General features: G+C 32.8%; 1 protein-coding gene across 1 annotated transcript in view; it reads left to right on the forward strand.

Moving 5' to 3' along the window:
- TPO (thyroid peroxidase) overlaps nucleotides 1-25,541 on the forward strand; it is a 285,568-nt gene that overhangs the window by 103,946 nt on the left and 156,081 nt on the right. The window contains exon 2 of the mRNA XM_074233541.1: nucleotides 1,538-1,622. Within this exon, the coding sequence (XP_074089642.1) occupies nucleotides 1,538-1,622 (85 nt within the window). The remainder of the gene's footprint in view (nucleotides 1-1,537; nucleotides 1,623-25,541) is intronic.

The following is a 25,541-nucleotide window of genomic DNA, read 5'->3' on the forward strand; positions in this document are numbered from 1 at the left end:
AAGAAGACCAGTTTGGCTGGAATAAAGAAATTGTGAAGGAAAATGATATGTGTTCAAGTGGAAAGGCAGGTTGGTATCAGTTTTGAAAGATTTTACAAAACAAATGAGAAATATTTTTGATCCTAGAGGGTATGAGCAATTCAGTGACTTTATTAAACATCCTTTTAGATTATTTCCACTTAATTGTTCATGTTTTTCTACATATTTTGTTTTTATCTTGTCTCCCTTAACAAGATTGGAAGATCCTTGAATGAAAGGGAATTTTTTTCTATCTCTGCAGCCCTAGTATTTAGCAGAAGATCTAGAACATAGTATGTTCTCCAAGGTGACCCTGAATTTGAGCAAGAAAGTGAATTTGGGGGCAGCTAGGTAGTGCTATGGATAGAGCACCGGCCCTGGAGTCAGGAGTACCTGAGTTCAAATCCAGCCTCAGACATTTAATTGCCTAACTGTGTGGCCTTGGGCAAACCACTTAACCCCACTGCCTTGCAAAAAAAAGAAAAAAAAGAAAAAAAGAAAAAGAAAGTGAATTTGAACAGACCTGGGTATTATTAGGCTAATTACTTTCTAGCTCCATAAGGGAAAAATTGGAGAGATGAAAGAACTTAAGGCATATTTGCCAAATAGGAGGCAACTGAAAAAGTTCAAGTAAAAGATAATGAGGAATTCGAATTATAACTATGATCAGACGAATGGAGAGAAGTGAAAGATGTGAGAAATGTAATTGTTAAAATAATGGGTTTTTGTTAATGGGACATGTTTTTGATTATTAAAAGAGTTCTCTAATTTTAAAAAAGGGTATGAAGACTGCTCTTCTGTTAAATTCTAGTCCCCAGACCTACTCAGCTTATCATAGTGCAAAAGATCTGTTAAACTATTAAAATAGTTTTAAAGAAATTGCTGTTGGTGGTAGCTAGGTGGTACAGTGGATAGAGTACCAGCCCTAGAGTCAAGAGGACCTGAATACAAATTAGCCTCAGCCCCTTAATAATTGCCTAGCTATGTGACCTTGGGCAAGTCACTCTTAATCCTATTGCCTTAAATTATTTTAAAAAAAGAAATAACTACCTTGAAATGATTACTTTATCAGGATATATTTTTATATTATCTAAAATATGTCAATTCTGAAGAACTGATTTTTCAGAATTTGATTTTTTTCAAAAAATATATAGCACAAGTTAAAATACATTGACTTCCAAAGACATTCAGTAACAGTGAAAGAAAAATGCTAGGTACCTTGAGTAAAACTAAATATATACTAGTTAGTGCATTGTCATATGCAAAAAATGACATGGGATTTTGGATTCGGAGGAACTGGGTTCAAATTCTGCTTTGTTGCTTACTAGTTGTGTGATATTGGTAGAGCTATTTCTTCCTCTTCTCACTTTTGTATTCTTTACATTAAATGGTAAGATATGTGTTTTTTTTGGGGGGGGGGGGGTAAAGATCTCTTTTAGTTACAAATTCTATATTTCTATCCTTATCATTGCGCTAAGAATTGTTTCCATTTTGATTGTTTTAATTTTTCCCTTTTCAGGAAGAACTGAAAGTTTCCATATTACAAGTATTGTGGAAGAAAGTATGCACATGGTAGATAATGCAATATACAATACAATGAAGAGGTAAGTTGACTCACATGTAAAACTTAATTTGAAGAGGTAAGTTGACTCACATGTAAAAATTAATTTGAGGATTTAGATAAACCATGATTCTTTTTCAGAAACATGTTATTATTTTCAGATGTCACAATGAATCCTTTAAAGTTGGGTAAAGAATTAAAGAACTGGGGCGGCTAGGTGGCGTAGTGGGTAAAGCACTGGCCTTGGAGTCAGGAGTACCTGGGTTCAAATCTGGTCTCAGACACTTAATAATTACCTGGCTGTGTGGCCTTGGGCAAGCCACTTAACCCCATTTGCCTTGCAAAACCTAAAAACAAAACAAAAAAAAAAGAATTAAAGAACTAGGTCAGTTTGAAACATATCCAATTCTAGATGAAAATTTCCAATAGATATGTGCATCCTGGTAGAGCGGCAATTATTGGAGATTGACTTATGGACATCTATTACAAAGATGTGATAACTGAAATAATGAGAACAGATGATCAAAGGTTTTTGTATAGTGAGAGAAATGAATTCCAGGTATGAAAACTTAATAACATCCAAATGCTAATAACATCAAAATGAGGGAAAATAATATCAAAAGAATAAGAAAATAATCAGTGAGAATAAAGAGCCAAAAAGTGTAAAAGTTTATCCTTAAATGTCCACAAGATAGAAGTAGTAAATGAAAATATAGTAGCGATAATAATTCAAGCATTTAATACTTTAAGGATTACAGAGTATTTTCTTCATAACCCTTTGTGATAAATATTGCAAGCATGGTTATGTCCATTTAGAGATGAAGAAACAGGTTCAGAGAAGTTCATAGAATGATAAATCACAAATTTAGTGCTTTAGAGAGCCTTAAAAATCATGGAGCTCAACTCCTACATTTGACAAGATAAGAAAACAAATGCAAAAAGATTAATACAATAAAAGGTAAGTTATATAAATTATAAATGATAGAGTTTAATTCTAAGTCCAAATCTTCTGACATAAAATCCAGAACTTTAGTGCATGTCAGATTTGCGAATTCAGATTCAGTTTATCCTAGTTTTCTATTCACTGGAGGTGAAAACAAGATGGTAAGAGATTCAGGAGAATGTCAATGAAAAGTGAATAGAAACTCTGGATACTGACAGATTCTTCAAGAAGTTGATGGAAGGGGCAGCTAGGTGGTACAGTGGATAGAGTACCAGCCCCAGAATCAGGAGGAACTGAGTTCAAATTTGGCCTTAGACACTTAATAATTACCTAGCTGTGTGACCTTAAGTAAGTCACTTAAATTTTTTTTTCAAAAATAAGTTTATGGAGCATCCAGAGAAGGAACTGCTGAGTTTAAATGAAGACCAAAGCATATTATCTTCAATTTTTAGAATTTTTCTTATGCAATATGTCATTTTTCCCTCCATAATGTTTTCTTTCTTCTGATTGGATGTGATTCTTCTCTCAACATGATCAATATGGATCTATAAATTTAGAGTCTATATTAGATTGCCTTCTGACAGGGGGAAGAGGGAATGAAGGAAGGGAGATAAAAATATAAAACTCAAAACCCTGCAAAAATAGATAAAAACTACAATTACATATAGTTGGAAAATAAATAAATTAAATATATTTTTTTAATTTAAAAATAAAGTTGATGGAGGACAGATGGGGTAAAAGGCCCAAAAGAATCATATTTATTTAATTTATTGCAGGGAATGAATAAGTTTATAGGAAAATAGAAAAGAATCAAGGGGAGAGTATGAGAGCTTGTAGGTTCTGGATATATGAATGGTTTATTGCAAACCACTCCAGTAGATTGTTCAAGAAAACGCCAGATGGAATTATGAAAAAGAGTCTAACATGACTGAACAACAAATGGTTTATCTAGATTTTTAGCAAATGCTTTGACAGAAACTTTACTGCTGTTTTTTTTTTGACTAGGTGCAGAGAGGTGCTAGAAAATAATAGTTATGTGGCCCTAAAAAAGGCATATCTTTAGATGCAAATGGTATTGATTAATAATAGTTAATTGTCAAATGTATTTAACCCCAACCTGTATGACATTTTTATCAATGATGTGGTCAAAGGTTTACATATTTATATACATATTATAAAGTTTGCAGATGATAGAAAGGGGAAATAACAGTTAACATGCTAGATGACAGAGAAAGAATCCAAAATGACTTGAAATCTAAAACATTGTTCTCAGTTGCAAAAAAAAGAAAATTAATAAGAATAATTGCAGACTGTTCTGAAGCTAGTTTTTACCAATTCAAGAGCCAATTGTTAAATTTTCTGTGTTTACATTTTGAAAACCAGCAAATTCTACAAATAAAGGCTTGATTTTTTGTTTTATTGATTGTCTAGAATTTAGGAAATGTTGGAGAAAATATTAATAGCAAAGATTAAACTTGTGTAGTATGCAGTTAGTGTTGACTGTTAAACATTTACCAGCATACACATATGTAACTGTATAGTTTGAAATTTTATTTTTTTAATGATTTCAAAAATGCAATGTAGAAGAGGCATGACTGGACTGATTTGTCTAATGAATTGTAAATGCAATTTCAGTTAAAGGAATATTTTGGGATCTTTGGAGGGAGGAAGTTTGTTATTATATCAGCATGGACATTTTGCCCACATCAGTAATTTATAGTCTTAGATAATTGTCTAGCAGCACTTAGAGGTGGTTAAATGACTTGTGATTAGGCAAAAAATGACAAATTTAATCTTGAACTCTATTATGAGAGGCTTAGTATCCATGACTAGAGAAGAGGTAATTCCACAGAGTTCAAACCACATATGGAATATATTAGACAGTAATGATTAAATTTAGATCTAGGTATCATATCCTAGGAAAAACATTAATGGAAACAGAAATGGAAAATGATGAGATGAGAAATATTTGAATGATGAAGGGCATTAAGATCATGCCATATAATTATTGATGGAAGGAACTGGGCATGTTTAGCATGAGGGAGGGGGGAGATTTAAGAAGGAAAATATCTTCTCAAGTATTTGGGCCACCACCTCAAAGAGAAATCAGACTTTTTGTCTTTATCCAAAAAAAGCAAGTAATGGAAATTTCTAAGAGATGGGTTTAATATAAGGAAAGATTCTTTTTAAAATTGTACTTAAATTAAAGTGGAATAAACTATCTCAAAAATGTGATTCCTTCACTAACTAGTCAGTGAACACTTGACTTGTCAAGGGGAGTTCTTGATTTTGTAAGGCAAGAAGGGAAGGGATTAGAGCAGAAAAAGATAAGCTTTAGGAAGAATGAAGCATGCTCATGAACCACTTTATGATTTATAAAGCACTTTCCTTTTAATAGCACTATGAAGTAGGTAGGGCAAATATTAATGCTCCCACTTCACGTTTGATAAAAAAATGTTTAAAGAAATAAAATGAGGGGAGGCTAGGTGGTGTAGTGAATAAAAGTATCGGCCTTGGAGTCAGGAGTACCTGGGTTCAAATCCGGTCTCAGACACTTAATAATTACCTAGCTGTGTGGCCTTGGGCAAGCCACTTAACCCCATTTGCCTTGCAAAAAAAAAAAAAAAAAGAAATAAAATGACTGCTCCAGGGGCACACAGCTATATATGAAGTCAAGACTCAAAATCTCCAAGTTAAAGGTTTCTTCTACTACATCATGCAAATCTATTCTAATATAGAAGAGGACTGAAATCACAAAAGATAATCATTAAATCTTTGCTGGTTAGTTGACAAATGGAAGGGGGAGGGAATAAACATTTTTGCAGATCCAATTATGTGCCAGAGAGTATGCCAAGAACTTTATAAATGTCTCATTGGTCTTCCCAATTTCCATAGGATTATAATTCCTGTTATAATGCTGTTACAATTCCTGCTTTACAGTTGAGGAAACAGAGATAATTAGAGATTAAGTGACTTTTCCAGGGAAACACAGTTAGAGTTCATGAGGCTGGATTTGAACTCTTTTTCACTCCAGGCCCAGGATCAAGTGTTTAGTGGGAAGATTGATAAAATAATCTAAAATCCCAAGATTATATATCAAGAGTATAGCAATTCAATATTTTAATATTTTGAGTAGTTTTTATTATTTTTAATTTTAATTAAAATTAATAATTCAATAAATTTAATATTTCTATTTCCTATCATAGTGATCCTTTTTTTTACTTATTTCACTCTATGGTTCATGACTATTAAAACTGAATATGGATTCATATATATATATGTATATATATATATATATACAGTAGCCAGGTGACATAATAGATTAAGTGTTGCCCCTGAAGTCAGGAAGGCCTGAATTCAAATCTGACCTCAAACAACACTGTGTGTCCCTGGGCAAGTCACTTAACTTATGATTACCTCAATTTTCTCAAGTAAAAATGGGGATGATAACATCATATCCTCTAGGATTATTGATCGATTGAAGGAACTAAGATTTGTAAAGCACTTTGCAAAGTGCCTGACATATATATATATATATATATATATATATATATATATATATATATGTGTGTGTGTGTGTGTGTGTGTGTGTGTGTGTGTGTGTGGTGTGTGTGTGTGTGTGTGTGACTGAATTTTTTAAAAAAAGATAAAACTATTAAGATAATCAGCCCCCAAAGTCAAAGTAAAGCCACAAAGTAGAAAGTCTATAGAAATGTAAATTAAAGTTCAGATTTGTTTATTATATGCTGATGGATATATGTATTTCCATATTTATGTCTATATATATGTAAAACCCACATGAGTTCACCCTTCACAGTTCCAATATTGGCCCATTTAAGTGATTTTTGTTTATAACTTCTCTAAATTCACCTCAGAAAAAACTTTCCAATATAAGGCTTTCTTCTATGGTTTTAAAATATTACCTTGGATACCAATGCAACATTCAAACTATCCATCTTTTTCTGACTCTCACTAAATAAAAACAAGTCTGTCAACTTCCCTGTCTTTTGGTGTCTTTTATTGTGAGAATATCAATATGGAAGTGATTCAGGTCATTGAATAGTGTATTAGACAAGGATTTCACATTTAGAATAGCAAGAATTAAATTAATGTTTGTAGATGCTCTATGTGATTCATATTCTAGTCACTACAGAAGTGGAAGTTGCCCACAGGACTGAAAATCATTTCTTTTTTCCTGTAACATATATTATCATGGCCAAAGATTCCCTGTCTAATAGTGATAAATCTTTTGTATTTAATAATCTCACTCTCAGGCTGCAGACAGTTAACTGGGATTATATTTGAAGGCTACAGTTTGAAAGAGATTTCAAGAACTATTCATCCTTATTAGTGCTTCATTAATTATTTGGGGTATTTTAATAGATCTTAAATTTCTCTGTAAATGTGAGTTTTCTTTATTTTATATAAAATGATACAAATCAACTTTCCTTAGTGCTGAATAGTCCACAGGCTACACAGTAAAGATTAATTTTGTAGAAATGATAAATAACAGAGAATTCAACCATGATACTAGAAACAGTACCAAAAGAACAGGTAAAATTGGTCATTGTCATCAAACTAATAATTACAATTCAGAATCACAACACATTATTGTGGAAAGAGTTCAAGTTTGTCAGGGAAGCTGAAATTAAATCCCAACTGAGATGGCAATATGACTTTAGATAATTTAGACTCTTTGAGTGTCAGTTTTATCATCTGTAAAATGAGAGTGGTTAGATTATCACTAAGTCCCCTTCTATAATTCTGTTACATTGTACAAAGTATTTATTCAAATTGATCAATAAACTTGACTCACATGGTTGTTCGTGTAGATTTAAGTAGTTTGAATTTCCAGATTCTATCATTGATAAAGTATGGCTAAGAACACTGGGTTTAGATTCAGAGAAAGTGGGTTGAAGTCTGGTTCTACTGATTAGTACCCATGTGGTCCTGGGTAAACTATCTTTTCTAGGTCTCAGTTCCTTTATCTATAAAATGAGATGACTGGAATAAATAACCTCTAAGGTTTCTTCTGTCTAAATCTTATGACTATTGAGATAGCTTATTGGCAAAATGGTGTTCTACTTAATTTACCTTATTAAAAGTCAAAGAAATTACATCAGTGATTTTTTCAGATCTTCTAAAGCCTTTTGTTGGTCATGCTCAGTATCACTAGGTGATACTTGGTTAATTGATTGCTTAGGTGGTAGGGAATAAGGCACACAGTGCCTTACCTTTTATTATTAAATAGTAAAATGGGAGGGAGGAGGAAGAAGAGGTTTGAATTGTCCAGGGTTATTGCTATAATTGACAATAAAGATAGTGATCTGTATAGGTGCTTCTTAGGAATTCAGTTCCTGAAATGGTAAACTAACTCTATTTAGTAATTTTTTCTGTCCTCCTACTAATTTATATTAATGTCTGGCAATTAATGTTAATTAGGTATTAAGTCATTCATTTTCTATTTGCTTTGGAAAACATGCAATTAGTGACTGGGTTGCTCAGTAAAGAATTACTTAATAATTGACAGACTCTTCAAGTAATTACCAACTCATTAAACATTTTGGGAAGTTAAGGAAATACAATGTAAGACTTTTCAAGATGATGGTTTTAATAAGAAAATGGTGTAAGATAGCTTGTACCCCAGCTCCCAATCTTATTGCCCTCATATTCTTGGACTAGGTCATTTTCTTAAATGGTGTCAAGTTATTACTGACAAATGCAAAGTGTTTGACAACAATCAATAAAATAGACAATTTCAAGAAACAATTTGATCAGACTATTAGCACCAGAGGTTAGAATAAGGAGTAATATATGGAGACTGATAAGAAGCAAATACAGACTCCATGTTGGACACATCAGGGGGAATGATTTTCTTGACAATTAAGACTGCCCAAAAATGCAATAGACTATCTTAGAAGGTAAGAAATTCTTTTTAGTGGAACTCCTCAAACTATGGCTTTATGATCCTTTGTCATGTATCTTTCAGAATAATCCTTTGGAAATGGATTTGACAAAATAGCTGAAGTCACTTTCAACTCTAAAATTATAGGATTTAACATGTATGACCTTAAAGAAGTTACTTTATCTTTCTCTGCCTCATCTTTTGGCTTGCCATTTGATACATTTAGGCATTGAAATAGATAACCTTTAAGGTTCATTATAGTTTTAAAGCTTTAATCCCACTTCTAAGAGAAACAGGTTTTAGTAATATTTTGTATATGAAGACTTGAATACCTAGAACTAAATGGAGTTAATGAGTTGGAGTGGCTTGAGGTGACTGACAAGCATGTTGTCATCAAGTATTAAAACAGCCACTGTAATGTTAATGATATCACAGTAGCAGGGTTATCTGTACATTAGACTTTGTTATCCACTTGTTTCAATCACAATCAATTCATTGTGATACCCAATTGGGATTTTCCTTTTATTTTTATATTTTTTTTTAGTTTTTGCTAGGCAATGGAGTTAAGTGGCTTGCCCAAGCCCTCACAGCTAGGTAATTATTAAGTGTCTGAGGCCGGATTTGAACTCAGGTATTCCTGACTACAGGGCCGGTGCTCTATCCACTGCACCACCTAGTTGCCTGCCCCCACCCCCATTGGGATTTTCTTTACAAAGATAGTAGAATAGTTTTCCATTTTTCCTCCAGCTCATTTTACAGAAGAGGAAACTGAGGCAAGGAGGGTTCAATGCCTTGTTCAGAGTCACACAGCTAAGAAGTGTATGAGGTCAAATCTGAACTCAAGTTTTCCTGACTCCATGCCTCATACTTTAACCACTGCACTACTTAGTTGCCTTTCATATTTGCAAAGGATATAATTTGGTTTACCTATCTAAGAAAGGCTGATCATAAGGTAGAAACAGTCCAATACTTAAGAACTTAAAAAACTGGACTCAAGTCTAAGCTCTGATCATTTTTAATTTTGCCACTGTGGGCAAGTCACTTTACCCCTATGAAACTCAGCATCCTCACCTATAACAGGGATAATATGATACTTGTCCCAACTACTTAATGAAATTACTTTGAAGAAGAAATTCTGTAAAATTAAAAATGCAGTAGAAATGGGAAATCATTTTAATAACAACATCAATGATAACATTGATAAGTTAGCTCATGAGGTCTAAACATCCTGGAGACCAGTTTGAACTAGTGGAAAGAACATTGGGTCTGGAGTTAGAAAACCTGTTCCTGAGTCATTTCTTGCTTCCTTTGAGTTTGTTTGCAAATCATTTAACTTCTCAATTAACTTCTCATTTTTTATCATCTGTAGAGGAAATGACAGCTGTACTACTTAAAAGGACTGTTTCTTTTTTTTTTTTTGCAAGGCAAATGGGGTTGAGACTTGCCCAAGGCCACACAGCTAGGTAATTATTAAGTCCAAAGGCAGATTTGAACTCAGGTACTCCTGACTCCAAGGCCGGTGCTCTATCCACTGTACCACCTAGCCACCCCAAAGCACTGTTTTTAAGAAAAATTAAACCTTAAAAGATTATGAGAATGTGAGTTATCTTTAGATTTGTGCATTTGAAAATATTATTCTAAGATTTTCACAGGCTTCTCCAGGCTACCAAAAGGATCTATGCTATAAAAAGTTAAGAATCCCTGAATTCTAGAGTCTAACAAGATCTCACAAACCACCCAATTCAAGCCCTTCATTTTTAAATAGAATTTTTTAATTCTGAATTTAATTAAATACAAAATATTTCTTTGCACAAAGAATAACAAAGAATGGGATTTATGTGAAAACAAATCTGTAATATATATAGTTTATTTTTTAATTCAATTTCTTTTTAAGCTCCAAATCTCTTCTTCCCATATTCTTCTCCTTTTGAGAAAGTACAAAACAAGAAAAAGAAAACCCATTAAAAATGTGTGTGTAGTCAAGCAAAACAAATTCCCATCTTAACCATGTGTGCTCATTTTGCCTTGATTAGTACTGTGAATCCATCACCTCTCTATTACAAAATGAGTAGTATGATTCATCATGAGTCTCCCGAAATCATGCTTCACCAGTATGATGTTCAGAGTTCCCAGATGTTTCAGAAATACTTGTATTTATATTATTGTTGCTATTGTACAACTGTTCTCCTGGTTCTGCTCATTGCATCTTTTTTTTCAGATCATATATTTTCTCCAAAACTCATTCCCTTCAATTTTAAAAGAAAAAAATTATTCCATCACATTCATACACTGTAACTCTTGAAATTATTCCAATTGATGGAAACCCACTCAAAAAAAGGTGCTACATTTTTTCTTCATCTGGATTCTTTTCCAAACTCTTTGGGTTATAGATATAGTAAATTGCCCAGAGTAATAGCTTTTGGGGCATGATTCCAAATTGCTTTCCAGAATGACTGGGTCAGTTCAGACTTCTACCAACACTGTATTAATGAACCTTTTATCCCCCAGAGTCCCTCCAAAATTTTTAATTTTCCATTATTTAGAGGGGAGAGGGGAGCAGGGAGGGACAACTTTGTGATTCTTATGTGGGGAGAGATTATATCTCTAAGTTGTTTTAAATTATCTTTGTCTAATTATTAATGATTTGCAGTATTTTCATATGGCTATTAATAGCTTTGAAGAAGATAGGTGGATCAATAGAGAGCAAGTACTCTGAACCTAGAAACAGAAATACCTCAGTTTACATTTGACCTCAAATACAGTAGCTGTGTGATCCTCTGCAAATCACTTAACCCTATTTGTCTTAGTTTCCTCAAATATAAAATTGCCAAGAAAATTACAAATGGGGTTACAAAAGTTAGGTCACAATGAAAGAACTGATCAACAGGATTATCTTGGATTTCTTCCTCTGAATATTGCTTATTCGCATAGTTTTACCATTTATCAATTGGGTAATATTATTTATTAGTACTCTAAATCAATTTTCCATATTTCTTTTTTATTGATGTTTTACTTTTCCAAATACATGTTATAAAAGCTTTTTTTTAACATTCATCCTTATACCAATGCATATTTCTAAGGCATAAAATTTCCTTCCACCCTCCCTTCCCATCCCCTTCCCCTCAGTGGTGAATAGTCAGGTTAATATTGCACTTACACATTTGTGTTTAGCATGTTTACAGGTTAACCAATATTGGTAAGAGGAATTAGGATTAAAAGAAATAAATAGGGGTGGCTAGGTGGCACAGTGGATAAAGCACTGACCCTGGAGTCAGGAGTATCTGGGTTCAAATCCAGTCTCAGACACTTAATAATTACCTAGCTGTGTGGCCTTGGGCAAGCCACTTAACCCCATTTGCCTTGCAAAAACCTAAAAAAAAAAAAAAGAAATACAGGAGATTTTTCTTAAAAAGTGAATGTAGTGTTCCTCAGATTCTGAAGGATTTTGTTTTGTTTTGTTTTGTTTTGTTTTTCTTCCTCTGAATGGGAATAGCATTGTCCATAGCCTATCTAATGAGGTTGTCCTAGCTCTCTGAATAGCTGAGAGGAGCTGCTTCTTTCAGGGTTGATTATCTCACAGTGTTGTTGTTAATGTGTACTTTGTTCTCTTGGTTCTGCTTCCTTCACTCAGTATCAGATCCTGTAATTCCTTCCATGCTTCTCTAGAGTCCAACCATTTATGGTTTCTTATAGAACAATAGCATTTCATAATATTCATCTACCACAACTTTTTTAACCATTCCCCAATTGATGGGCAATCCCCTCAATTCCAAATTCTTTCCACTACAAAAAGAGCAGCTATGAATATTTTGGAACATGTGTAACTTTTCCCATTTTTTATGATTTCTTCTGAGTATAGACCTAGAATTGGAATTGCTGGTCAAAGGGTATGAATTGCTTCATTGTTCTTTGGGCATACTTCCATATTGCTCTCCAGAATAGTTGGGTCAGTTCACATCTCCACTAGCAATGCATTAAATGTCCCAATCCTCCTACAACCTTTGCAACATTGATCATTTTCCCTTTTTGTTATCTTAGCCAATCTGATAGGTGGGAGGTGATACCTTAGAGTTGTTTAATTTTTTTAATTTTAATTTTACTTTCTCTAATCAATGGTGATTTGGAATGTTTTTTAATATGATTATGTAAAGCTTTAATTTCTTCATTTGAAAACTGTCTACTCATATCCTTTGACCATTTATCAATTGGGGAATGACTTTGCAACCTTATAATTTTGATGCAGTTCTCTATATTTTTTGGAAATGAAACATTTATCAGCTCTCCCAGTTGTGAAGATTGTTTCCCAGCTTTCTGCTTTCCTTCTAATTTCGGCAGCATTGATTGCATTAGTGCAAAAACTTTTTTAATTTAATATCATCAAAATCACTCATTTTGTAGTTTATAATGTTCTCTAAATCTTGTTTGGTCATACATTTGTCTTCTTTCCATAGATCAGATAAGATAGAGTATTTGTTGGGTTATAAATTTAATGTTATCATCCTTTATGTCTAAATCCTGTACCCAACCTGGCCTTATTTTGGTATAGGGTGTAAGATGTTGATCTACGCCTAGTTTTTGGCCATACTATTTTCCAGTTTTCCCAATAATTTTGTCAAATATTGAATTCTTATCCCAGAAACTAATGACTAGGTTTGTCAAACAGTAGATTACTGCAGTCGTTTACTACCATTTCTTTTGAACCTATCCTAATCCACTGATCCATTACTCTATTTCTTAACCAGTACCAGGCAGGTTTGATGACTTCTTCTTTATAGTATAGTTTTAGATCTGGTAGAGCTAGGACATCTTCCTTTATATTTTTTTCCATTAGTTCCCTTGCTATTCTGGACTTCTTGCTCCAGATGAATTTTGTTACTATTTTTTCTAGCTCAATAAAATAATTATTGTAATGGCACTGAATAAGTAATTTAACGGGTAGAATTGTCATTTTGATTATATTAGCTTGACCTAACCAAGAGCAATTTTCTTTTTTCCAATCATTTAGAACTTATTTTATTTGGCTGAGAAAAATTTTCTTCATTTCTTATAAATGAACCATTACTAGTTAAAAAAAAAAAAAACTTTGTGCAAAGTTTTTCTCTGCAATTTTCTGCTTCTCCTCTAATTTTAGCTGCATGGATTTTATTTTTGCAAAGAACATTTTTGATTTTATGTAATCGAAATTGTTCATTTTACCTCCTGGGAACTTCTTTATCTCTTATTTGATCATAAACTCTTTCCCTTCCCATAGATCTGACAGGTTCATCAATGCTCTTTTATTTTTTATAAATTATTCCTATATCCTGTATACATTTGTAGCTTGTTTTCAAATATAGAGTGAAATGGTGTTCTCTACCTAGTTTCTACCAGATTGCCTTTCAGTTTTCCCCTAATCATTTTTGTCAAATAGTGCAGTCTTGCCTTGATTTCTGACATCTTTGGAATTTTCAAACACAAGACTTTTGCATATATTTTGCTTTTTTAAAGTGTATATACTGTTACTTTCAAAGCTTTAATCCTTTCTTAAATTTCCTTATGAATTTCTTTCAGTTATGTTCTGTATATGCTTTAAAACGTTTCAATCTCTTATTTTTCATTTGTTCTTTGTAACTCAGAAGTGTCAAATTCACTAAGCCTTTGGAGATCCTACAAACTCTAGAGTACAATTGAAAAAGATTACAATGTAATTGGGAAATGTTTTGTTAAATAAATAAAAATATAATATAACATAGATAATACTAATTTCTAGTTTTCAAAATTAAAATGGGGTCAGCTTTTCTATTAACCTTTTTTCCTCCAGATCTATATAAAAAAGATATTGCTTATAACAAAATCATGCAATCAAAAGTCATTTATAGAATTAGCTATACATCATTTTGTTCATAGCAAATAGGTAGATTTGAGTCCATTGCATTTCAGAAAAATGGATTAAATACTTCCTTATTAGAGCTCTAGAGTCATAATTGGTCATTTCATTTATATTAGTTCTTAATCAACTCCATCATTTTGAAGGAAACTTGATACCCATGGTGGTTAAGTGATTTTTTTCCTAGGTCCACACAAGCACTGTAGCTTGACAAGGTAACCAGATATTCTGACACCAGTGGGGGACTTTTTTCATTGTGCCTCAGGCTGATGACATGAGCTCATTGAATTGTATTTGTGTGGCTTGGCCACTAGGAACTGAGGCAAAAAACACAAAATAATCAGTTTATATTTGACTCCCCATGGTCCATATCTTCCCTTCTGGCCCCCTTTTCCATCTCTACAGAGCTAGAGATTTTTGAGCCAGCTTATGACTAGTGCAATATTTAGACTAAGTCAGCCTTGCTCTAAGTGCACCATATATCAAATTATGGTTCTTTTCCTCCCACCTCTAACTCCAGAATAAAGAACAAAACAAAGCAAAAACAAACAAGAGTAAAACTCTCTTTCCCTCCCTGGAATGATCTTAGGAGAAAAATGCAATTAAAAACATCCATTTACTAATGATTTTTTTTTAAAAAGGGAAAGGTCATGAAGCTTATGTGACAAGACAGGCTTTATGAAGCACACTTGAACTAAGTCTGAAGGGTGAGTAGGATTGAATTAATTAGAGAAGTTGGTAATCCAAAAGAGAATGTTAGTAAAAGAAAGAGTACTTTTCTTTCATTTTAATAAAATGCAAGAATCTTAGATTATTGAGACTCTAGACTCAGAGTAAAGAAAGTCTAGATTCACTCTTGAAGGGTTAGTTTGATTCTAATCAAAGATGATTTAATTGATCATTAGATAGATAGATGATAGATATTTACATATAGACTTGTATATTTGTACAAGCACACATATATGTATGTGTATGCATATGTGTATATATAAATAAACATATGTGTACTGTATATATGCATCCTCATCCCAATGTTTCCTTAACTTAAAATCTCCAGTGATTAGCAATAGATTGATTTAACCAATTAACTTCAATTAGCTTTTATACAAAGATATTTATTGCAAACATATGTAAGAAGATAAGTATTAACATACATTTCCAAGAAAAAAGTAAGAGCTTACTCTACCCCAAGCTCTAGGGAGCTTTACACAGTTTCTACAAAGCAGTCATCCCACCAAGTTCACTTCCTAATGCCCCACGGTGAGTTGATTAGGTACATGTATATCTTTGCTAATAGTTAGCTAGGTCAGTCATATCTTTTGAAACTTCTTACCATCTAGTTTCTTTCAAATTCCATTTTGGACACTAGCTTCTAGACTGGTGACTTACTTTCCTGGTCTTTTGAAACTCACAAAATGAATGTCACTTCTAATATCCTTTACCTTTATTAGGAAAGAAAAATTCAAAGGAACAAAGAACAGCAACCTATATTCATGGACTACATTTTAGTTCTAGGTCCCAAGGCTCACCTCTTATAGTACTGTCTTTCTTATCAGAAGGATATGCTAAGCAAGAAAAAGAAATCATTTTCAGAAAGTTATGCTCTGGTTGATCAGTTCTTTTTTTTTAAATGTATTCCAGTTCTGTCTACACAGTCAATAAACAATCCATATTCCCATGGTTATTAAATCAGAAATATGGAATGACTGTATATGCTCCAAATAGGGGAACATTTAATATTTAATACATTGCTAATATGCTTGTCTGGAAGCAAGCTCTCAACCTCTTTAGTTCTTGAAATAGTCCTTTCCTCTAGCCTTTCCCTTTTAAATGGACCTCTTTTTCTTTCCAGGTATCTATCCTACTACAGAAATCCATTCCCTACATTTTTCCTTCCTACTTTGCCTTTTACTTTAACTACTATTCTTCAAACATCTGGATCATATTGGAAGCCATGTTGGTATTTTGTTACCAGCTCCCACAATAGAGTGCAAATTTTATTGCCTTTAGGAGAGTCATTGTAGGACAGTTTTGTATTCGACATTTGAAAATAGCATTTTGTTAAATTGTAGATATCTTTTCCAATATTTCCAGATCCATGATTTCATTTGATTTTTCTAACAATCTTATGAAGCAGGCAAGAGAGTGGGTGTTATTACTTCCATTTTATAAATGTGACTAAGAAAAAGATGACTTGTTTAATGTCACTAAGTCAGTATGTGATGGATGCAAGACCAGAATCTGGTTCTTCTGATTCTTATTTTATTGTTTTTGTATACCATACTATAGGAGTCATATGATTGAAAAACTGCTAGAGGTTATTCCAGTGAAACTCAAGTTTTGCTGTGAGGACTTTCACCATTCCTAACAGAAAAATCTAGAGCTGATTATTCCTAGGCTATAACTATATCTTCTCATAGAGTCTGTTTAGGGAATGATTTTTACCTCTGGGTTCCTACCTTTAATTCCCCACCCCCTTCTTCCTTCATAGAAGCCTAACAGATTGCTAGAGGCTCCATTATTTGGTCAATCAGACCTTACTAAGATGAGCTTTCTTATTAGCTTAGTAGCAAAATAGTGGCCTTCAGGTCTATGTGAATACCTTTTTCTCCCCCTTTTTTGGTAGAGCTTAAGAATTTAGGTTATTAATAAATCATCATACTATTGCTCTTGCTTCTCCAATTCAAGCTGAAAATTCTGATTTTTTGGACAGAATACATTTTCCTTGAACTCATTATAATTTTGTTATATTAAGCATGGCCACTGATATCTCCCTAAGCACTCTCTAAGCAGATAAAAAAATTCAGGCTCAACACACATACACACAATCAATCAACCTTACTTTACTTAGGGAAAAAACAAGCTTTAAGATGTTATCAATCAGTAATCATTTATGTGCCAGTCACTATGCTAGGTGCTGGGGATATAAATAAAATGAATGAATGAAAGAATCTCTACTCAGAAATAGTGTATATTCTAATTTGAGAAACAACAAGAATCTATGTTTGTATAGATAAAGAAAAAAAGACAAAGGACTAAATCCAAAGTACTTTACATTTACAAGATAGTTTGGAAAGCAGGCAATAGAATTTTGGAGTGATGAGAAAAGGTTTCCCTAAAGAGGGAGTGCATTCCAGACAAAGACTTGGAGATGAAAGGCAGAATGATATGCATTTGGAACTGAGGATTTTTTGCTCAGATCACAGCACTTCAAGGGACAAGATAGTCAGCATTGAAAGTGGCAAATAAATACCTTAAAGCGTTAGGAATAATAATAACAGTTTGTTAGCTCACACAGTTACAATGAGAAAAAAAAATAAGGATTTAATATTTTTCCTTACTTCTCAGTAGATCTTAGAGGGAGGGGCCACTGTTCTGAAGGCCCCATCTGACCATAAAGCAGACAATACCCTGAAGTTAACATTCCATGTTTGGTGTGGATACTGCAAGAAACCCTCAGAGACCTTGCCATCATACATACACCACAGTTTTCTTTGTTTTTTTCTCTCTGATGTAGCCCAGTTCTTGTCTGACACAGATTTTCCTCTCCTAACTCATTTTCAAAGTAATTCAAAAAATTCCTACTATTTGAGAAAATCTGTCCTCCAATTCAGTTTGATAGGTCAATGTGTTCCTGATGAGAATATTAATGATTTTCTCCTAAGGGAGGGCTCTGATCTTTATTCAGCTAGGATGAGGCCTGTCTAACTGGGTTGATATACTGGCAAGGGACAAAAGAAGGTGTATATGTACATAATGTATCCTCAATAAGTAGTAGCCTGGTTCCATCTGTGACTCAAGCAGCAGTGACCCTTAATGATACTTATTGGATCAGGAAATTAATAGGGAAAGTTTACAACCAAACAGTAAAAGCATTTTAGTGTAAAACTACTTTTCACAAGAGATATGTTATAAATAATCTGGAACTGAAATAAATTACTAAAGAGTGAGAGAAGACTGAAGATTACAAAGGGGGAATTAAAACCTGAAGAAATGAAAAGCCAGGGTTTGGTAGTAAATGTTATGAGATACATACCTTCTGGGAATAATCAGATGATATTCTCACTTTTGCTGTTATTTGTCCTTCATTCTCGAAGTAGACCATGACATCATCAAGGTGAAGACATGATATGTATGTGAATTAGATCTGAGTGGGGGGAAGGGGGACTGAGCTAAGTCACCAGCCTTACTTTCTTCTCTAGTACCATCTGGGACCAGATATGAATCAGGATGACTGGAGTTTCACTATACTCTGCTTTCAACAGACCTCATGTGGAATGATGTGTTCAGTTCTGGGCAACATAGTTTTAAAACACAGCAATAAGCTATAGGAAGGCAACCATAATCTTGACTCCATGTCATATGACAATCATAAATAATTTGATTTGGTTAGTTTTTTTTCATGCTGTTCCCGTACTTTCCCCCTCCTTTCCATTCTATTCAATTGTCTTCTATTTTATTTCCTTCTTTTTCCTTCTCTTCTTCTGACTTTCCTCCTGCAATCAAAAATCAAACCAGTTTAACATTTACCTTTTCTTTCTTTTTTTGTTGTCTTCTTTGTTGTTCTTTTTCACTGAGGCAAAATAGTCAAATTTCTTTATTTGATAGACATGTATAGGATAAACATGTATTAAGTACCAATTCTATGGAGACTATTGCTCTTGACTCCAGGGAAGGTATAGAATTTTGCAAAGGGATGGTCCCTTTCTTATATATTCTTAAATATATTAGATTATGAGACACTTAGAGAGATAGCTATAATACAGTATAACAATTTGGTTTGAGCTTGTGATTCTATTAGGGGATTTCTGGTGTAAATACTCTCTCCAGTGATGAAGATGAGTAATTCTTCTGTAGTTTATAGTCTTTACCTTTGCAAAAATTTTCCTTTATCACTGAGATTATGTGTATGTGTATCGCCCACACTTTTAGTATGTGTCAGAGGTCAAACATGAATCCAGGTCTTATTTAATATTGGGAGAAATTCAAAATTTAGATAAGTTACAGACCTGTCTTTTTAGGGGCATCCATCTAATAAGATGAGGAGGTATAACACAGAAAACATTAATATGTGATGTTGACTCTCCCTAAGTGCATGACCTATATATTGTCACTCTCTTCTTTTTCTCCTTTCAATAAATCTTAATGAGAAAGGGAAAAGCTCACATTAAGAAGATCACAAATGTGGAGAAATTAGAATGTAAAAGTACCAAATGTTCTTATTCACCTAAGTGTTTAAAATCTCCTGGGGCTCCCATCCTTCCAACCATAAATCTACTACTTCCCAAGTGTTCAGTAAGAGTTTCCAGGGCACTGTGATTTACTTTGAGTTCCATAATTTATTCAGACTCAAGTATCTGTGCTCAGATTTGTGACATTGTTTGTGGCTGTTTACTGTTAGCTTTAAAGTGCTCTGGTGGTAGGCACAGGTTGTACATGGCAACACAAAGGAAGCATTATTATTTAATGAAAATTATGCTATAGAATAGTTTACCATTACTGAAAGATCTAAGATATTAATGTAGGTATGAATTTAATGCATGCCCCTCTCCACAAAGTCTTCACATTCAGACCCCTGTGCCAGCTGTGATCAAAGGTTCAGAATCTGGTTTTCAAAATCAGGGTTGTTTTCCTCCCAGTCAGAGTCCATGTTAGTTTTGTCTAAATATGATACTTATGCACCCTCCTAATGAGATCTTCAAATGGTTATGAAGTGCTGGCCTGGGGGACAGAGAAGGATCAGAATTCAGACTGTGAACATATAAAGCCTCTAGACATTTAAAATTTGGATTCTAAAGCCTCCCCAAGACTGTTGTTATAGCAACTTAGGATTTTCGTATTATAAACAAAATGATTCACTAGAAAATGTTACTGTGACTCTGACAAAATATTCTTGGGAAAAGGAATGCTTTCCCAATATACTTTGTGGCATCCCATCTTTTCCATATATAACTAATATAACAACTACTTACTAATGAGGAAGCAGCTTGGTAAAATCAGAAGCTACTCAAAGTCAGGAAGACCACAATTCATTTCTGCCTCTGATAACATATGGTACTTAAATTTGGAGTCACAGAAGTAACTGAGCAGTTACTAATCTATTTTAAGTAGAAGGAATTTCTTCACTAGAAGTTCTATATACCAATGAAATCACAGGTAAAATCCAAAACATAATAATAGCAACCACGCAGCTAAGTACATTATATACCAGCAGCATGTTGTAGTAGATGGAATGCTGACTCAGAAAGACCTGGATTCAAAAGTTGTCTTTCACACTCCCTCCCTACAGAAGCATTGTCCCTTGAAGGAACATAGGCTATAAGTTCCTTGTAGGAAGGAGCTGTTTTAATTTTTATCTTTTTGACTGTAGTGACTTTCACATTATAGGCACTTAATATATAATTCTGGAATTTAATTAAGAGCTTATCAAAGTCACTTCCTCTGACTCTCAGTTTCTTCATTATAAAATAGAAACAATAGCACCTTACTTCATAAGCCTTTACGAGGATCAAATGAGATATCTGTAAAGAACTTTGCAAAAGTGTTATATAATATAAACTAAAGACCTTTATGTTTGTTCTTAACTTTGTTTTAATAAGCTTTTGTGGATTATTTTTATATTAATATGGTAATATAAAATGCAATATGACTCCTCTCCTCCCAAATAGTTATCCTACTTAATTAAAAGTATACCATTTTTAAACTAAAAAGAAGAAAAGAAAAAAAAATTCATGTGACTGTTCAATATATGAAAACAGTCTGAAAGTACAAACAATTTACAATAATTTGGCTCTCCTACCTCTGCAGAATGGGGGGTGGGAGGAAATGAGGGAAATATCTTTTCATCTCTTCTTCTGGATCAAGTTTGTTCTTTATCAATTTGCAACATTCAGTTTTGACTTTCTTGTGGTTATTTTTAATGTAATCATTGTGCATGTTGTTTTCTTGACTCTGTTTACTCTACATCAGTTCATGTAGATCTTTCCATGTTTCTCTTTGCTCATTGCATTTGTCATTTCTTATAGAATATTAATATCCCATTATATTCATGTGCCATGATTTGTTTCTTTTCTTTAATCAATAGATACTTATTGCGTGATCTTGGACAAGCCACCTAATTACAATGCCTTGCAAAAAAAAAAATAAGGTAATAGGGAATAATATATAGAGACCTTCTTCTCATGAATGGTCTCCATGACATATGAACCTAATATTGGAAGCTCTGGATCAAAAGAGTGTAGAAATTTTAGTGTCTTTATTTGGAGAATTCCAAAGTAATTTAAAAATGATTATATAGATTCACAACTCCAACAACACACTAATATTCACAAGTCTCCCACATGGGCAATTCTCATCTCTTGTAATATTTTCCAATTTTCAGGATTTTAAGTGAAAATTATTTCTTTTATTATTAGTAAATGAGAGCACTTTTATCCATGTAATTGTTAATAGCTTATATACATATATATATATATGTAAAAACATATATTATATATATACATTGCCATTTTAATTGGAAATGATGTTTGGTCATTTGGACATATGTGTATATGTATGTGTAAATACACACATACAGATACACACAAATATTCAAATATTTATGCATGTGTATGTTTGTATATATATATGATATATATCTATATTTGCAGTATATATATTTGTATTATAAATGTATGAACACAATTATATATATATATATATCTGTAATGTCAACATGTGTTTATTTGTGTTTATGCATACACATCTTTGTGATTTTTGTCCTTATGGTTATAACACATGTGTTTATATATATATATATATATATATATATATACACACATATATACATATATACATATATATGTATATATAGTATGTGCATATGAGCATGCAAACAAGTCAAATATATTATATATATTCACAGATATATTCATGTACATATATATCTGTATATGTATTGATATGTATGTCTGTACATAGTTGAAAGATAAAAATAATTCCTCAATAAAGTGCTCAAAATATATGAACAATAATATGTATATCGGTTTTATATATATATGTATGTATGAGCATTCTTTTATCAAAGTGTATCTCTATTTCTATCTAAATCTAAACTTTTATCAGAAATTTTTTTCCTAATTTTTCCAGAATTCACTAGACCACTAAGAATAACTTTTAGGTAAATTAATAAGTAGGAGCAGCTAGGCGATGCAGCACATAGAGTCCTGGGATTCCTGAGATCAAATCCTCAGATTTTAACTGTGCAAATATAAGTCAAAATCTTTTTGCTTAAGTTTCCTCATCTGTAAAATGAGCTGGATAAGCAAATAGAAAACTACTCCAGTATCTTTGATAAAAAAAATTAAGTTGGGTTATAAAAAGTTGGATATGACTGAAACAACTGAATGACAAAATTTGATGCATTTCCTTATACACCAGAATTACAACATATGTACATTTTTGTAATATTTTGATAATAAGGAAAATTTATTTAGGGAACATGATTTTTAAAATATTGAATAATTTTGCAACTGGAAAGCATATGTATGTTTAGAAATTTTCCTTGATTTTATACTTTTTATATGAGACCACTTTTCACTTTTTAATACTCCATTCTATGAGATTTTTGAAAAATTGGTCCTTTGTGGGCCTTTGAAATTTTTTTGCCTATAGTATAAAGTTTCTTCTTTATATTGAGACAGAAGATAAAGAAATTGAGAAGCTTCCCAAATAACTTTACAGATCCTCTAAAACAAGTCAATATATATTCTGATATTTCATTGATCTTATTGCAATAACTAAGATAGAGGATTATAAAAAAATTGTTTTATGAGCATTTATTAGATGCTGATTTTATTCAGCATACTGTACTAGAATAGTTACTGGGGAAAATATAAAGTTTAGATAAAACTTTATTTTCATGAGAAATTTCAGCCTTGTACAAAATATGTTGGAGAAATATTCAACGTCTTGAGAGGGCAACAACAAAGTTATTTACTAAGCTGGTAACAGGTGCTACATAAAGTTTAATCGCCTTACTAGTTCCCTTTCAATCAAGTTCATGAATATAGGAACTGGTGGTAGATCCAGTTCCAGCTATATTAGCTACACTAAGACAGGTGGTCAACATTTTGTTATGATCAGTCACATTGCCAGGCAAAAATTTTTCCATGACAATTTCAATAAACAGCAATAAGAATAGTGGCAGAAATTGTTATAGTCTATCCTTTGCAATTAAAGTTTTGTTTACTTCCAAGAACATTTACATTTACATGGTGCTTGACTTCATAAGCCTGACTCCAATAGTTTTTTTTTTATTATTTGCTACTTCATTTGACTGAATAGACATTTGATTTAAATAGGCATGATCAAAAGCAACTAAAAACTGGTGGATTGTTCATACCTGAACAACTTGAATTGAAATATACTGGTTGTGGGGCAGCTAGGTGGCACAGTGGATAGAGCACCAGCCCAGGAGTACCTGAGTTCAAATCAGACCCCAGACACTTAATAATTATCTAGCTGTGTGCCCTTGGGCAAGCCACTTAACCCCATTTGCCTTGCAAAAAAAAGACACTGGCTGTAATGAGAATTAAATCACCCCCCAAAAAATTCAATCAGTAAACATTTATTATATACCTAGTATGTCCCAAGCAAGGGGCTAAGTTATATCTTAGCAGTTAGGAAATAATTCATTAATAATGGAATAGAGTCTAAGGACAATTGATTGGCTAGAGAAAAGGTCAAGTAAATACCAATGGTGTGTGGGGGGGAGACTTGATTTAAGTAAGAAGATTCCAAATGCAGTTTCACCAGTTTCAATGTAACATTTATAAAATTTTTAACTATAAAAATGGAAAATGGACTTAAATAACAACATTGACTCGATTATTTCCTTTTCTTGGAGAAATTAAAACAGTGCTAACAACTTACTGTAATACCTGCCCAAGAATACTTAAACCAAAAATTTGTGATGTTTGGGGCAAGGAAATAGATATTGTAGCTATGGTGAATACCAATTTAGAATATAAACTCAGTTATAAAACACTATGCAGGATGATGACAGAAAACAATATGTGATATTACCTTAGAAATATTTTTTAAAAAATCCACCAAAATATAGTTTGAGGATCTATCCAATCAAGGCAGATGACCCTGAGCATTTACCAATGAAGCTGGAGAGAAGCTAACAGACATGAGATGGGCATTTTAGAAAAGTTATTGTCTCATTAACTATGATAGTGAACCATTATTTTTGGATTCTACCACTTCAGGAAAATAAGTGAAGATAAACTTAAGAAAAGTGCCTGGTTTCAATCCTCTGCTTTCTACATTTGTAATCATAGAATGATCACTTCACTACTCAAAATTTCACTTTATTTATCTGAAAAAAAATGAAGAGGTCAAACTCCAAGACATTTGAAAAAGGGAGTGATAATAAATGAATGGCAATCAAATATATATCCAAAAAAAGTCTGAAAAAACACTGGTCACCATTGACCTATATGTCTGTTTTGTCATCTCTAGAAAATCTTTATGTGAATAGTTTATGAGTATTGAGAATACACTGGGGGAGACCATGAGAAGAAAACAGAAAATTTTCTGTAGCAGGCAACTGTGGCTTCTCTAGTCATGAAACTAGCTGGAGCACTGAGAACATAAATACACTATGGATATAATATGATTTAAAAAAATTAAACATCATAGAGGTCTTTCTTCCTGATAACTTGCAGAACCATGAAATATGTTTTCTTTAAAATATAGTTTACAACAGTAGAATATTTTCATGCAACAGTGTAGTATGGCAGAAAATTTTGCTTAATTTGGAGTCAGGAGACCTACTTTCAAATCTTGTCTCCAATACTTGTTAATTGTTAATAAAATAATGACAATTACTTCTTTGAATCTCCCTTTGCTCATCTTCAAAGCAGGATACTAAGTGGAATATTGAGGACAGTGGGACACTAATAAGGATAGAGCACTGGACTTGGAATCAGGAAGACCTGAGCTCAAATGTAGTCTCATTCATTTACTAGTTGTATGACCATGGACAAGTCACTTAACCCTGTTTACCTCACTTTCCTCATCTGCAAAATGAGCTGGAGGAGGAAATGATAAACCACTCGAATATCTTTGCCAAAAAAAAAAAAAAACCCAAATAGGTTCATCAAGAGTCCAACTTTATTTAAATGACATACATACTAAAACTACAACAATGTACTATATTACCTCCGAGATTTTTGTGGGGAAAGTATTTTGTAAAATTTAA

This window comes from Macrotis lagotis, chromosome 1, assembly GCF_037893015.1.
Source record: "Macrotis lagotis isolate mMagLag1 chromosome 1, bilby.v1.9.chrom.fasta, whole genome shotgun sequence".
NCBI lineage: Eukaryota > Metazoa > Chordata > Mammalia > Peramelemorphia > Peramelidae > Macrotis > Macrotis lagotis.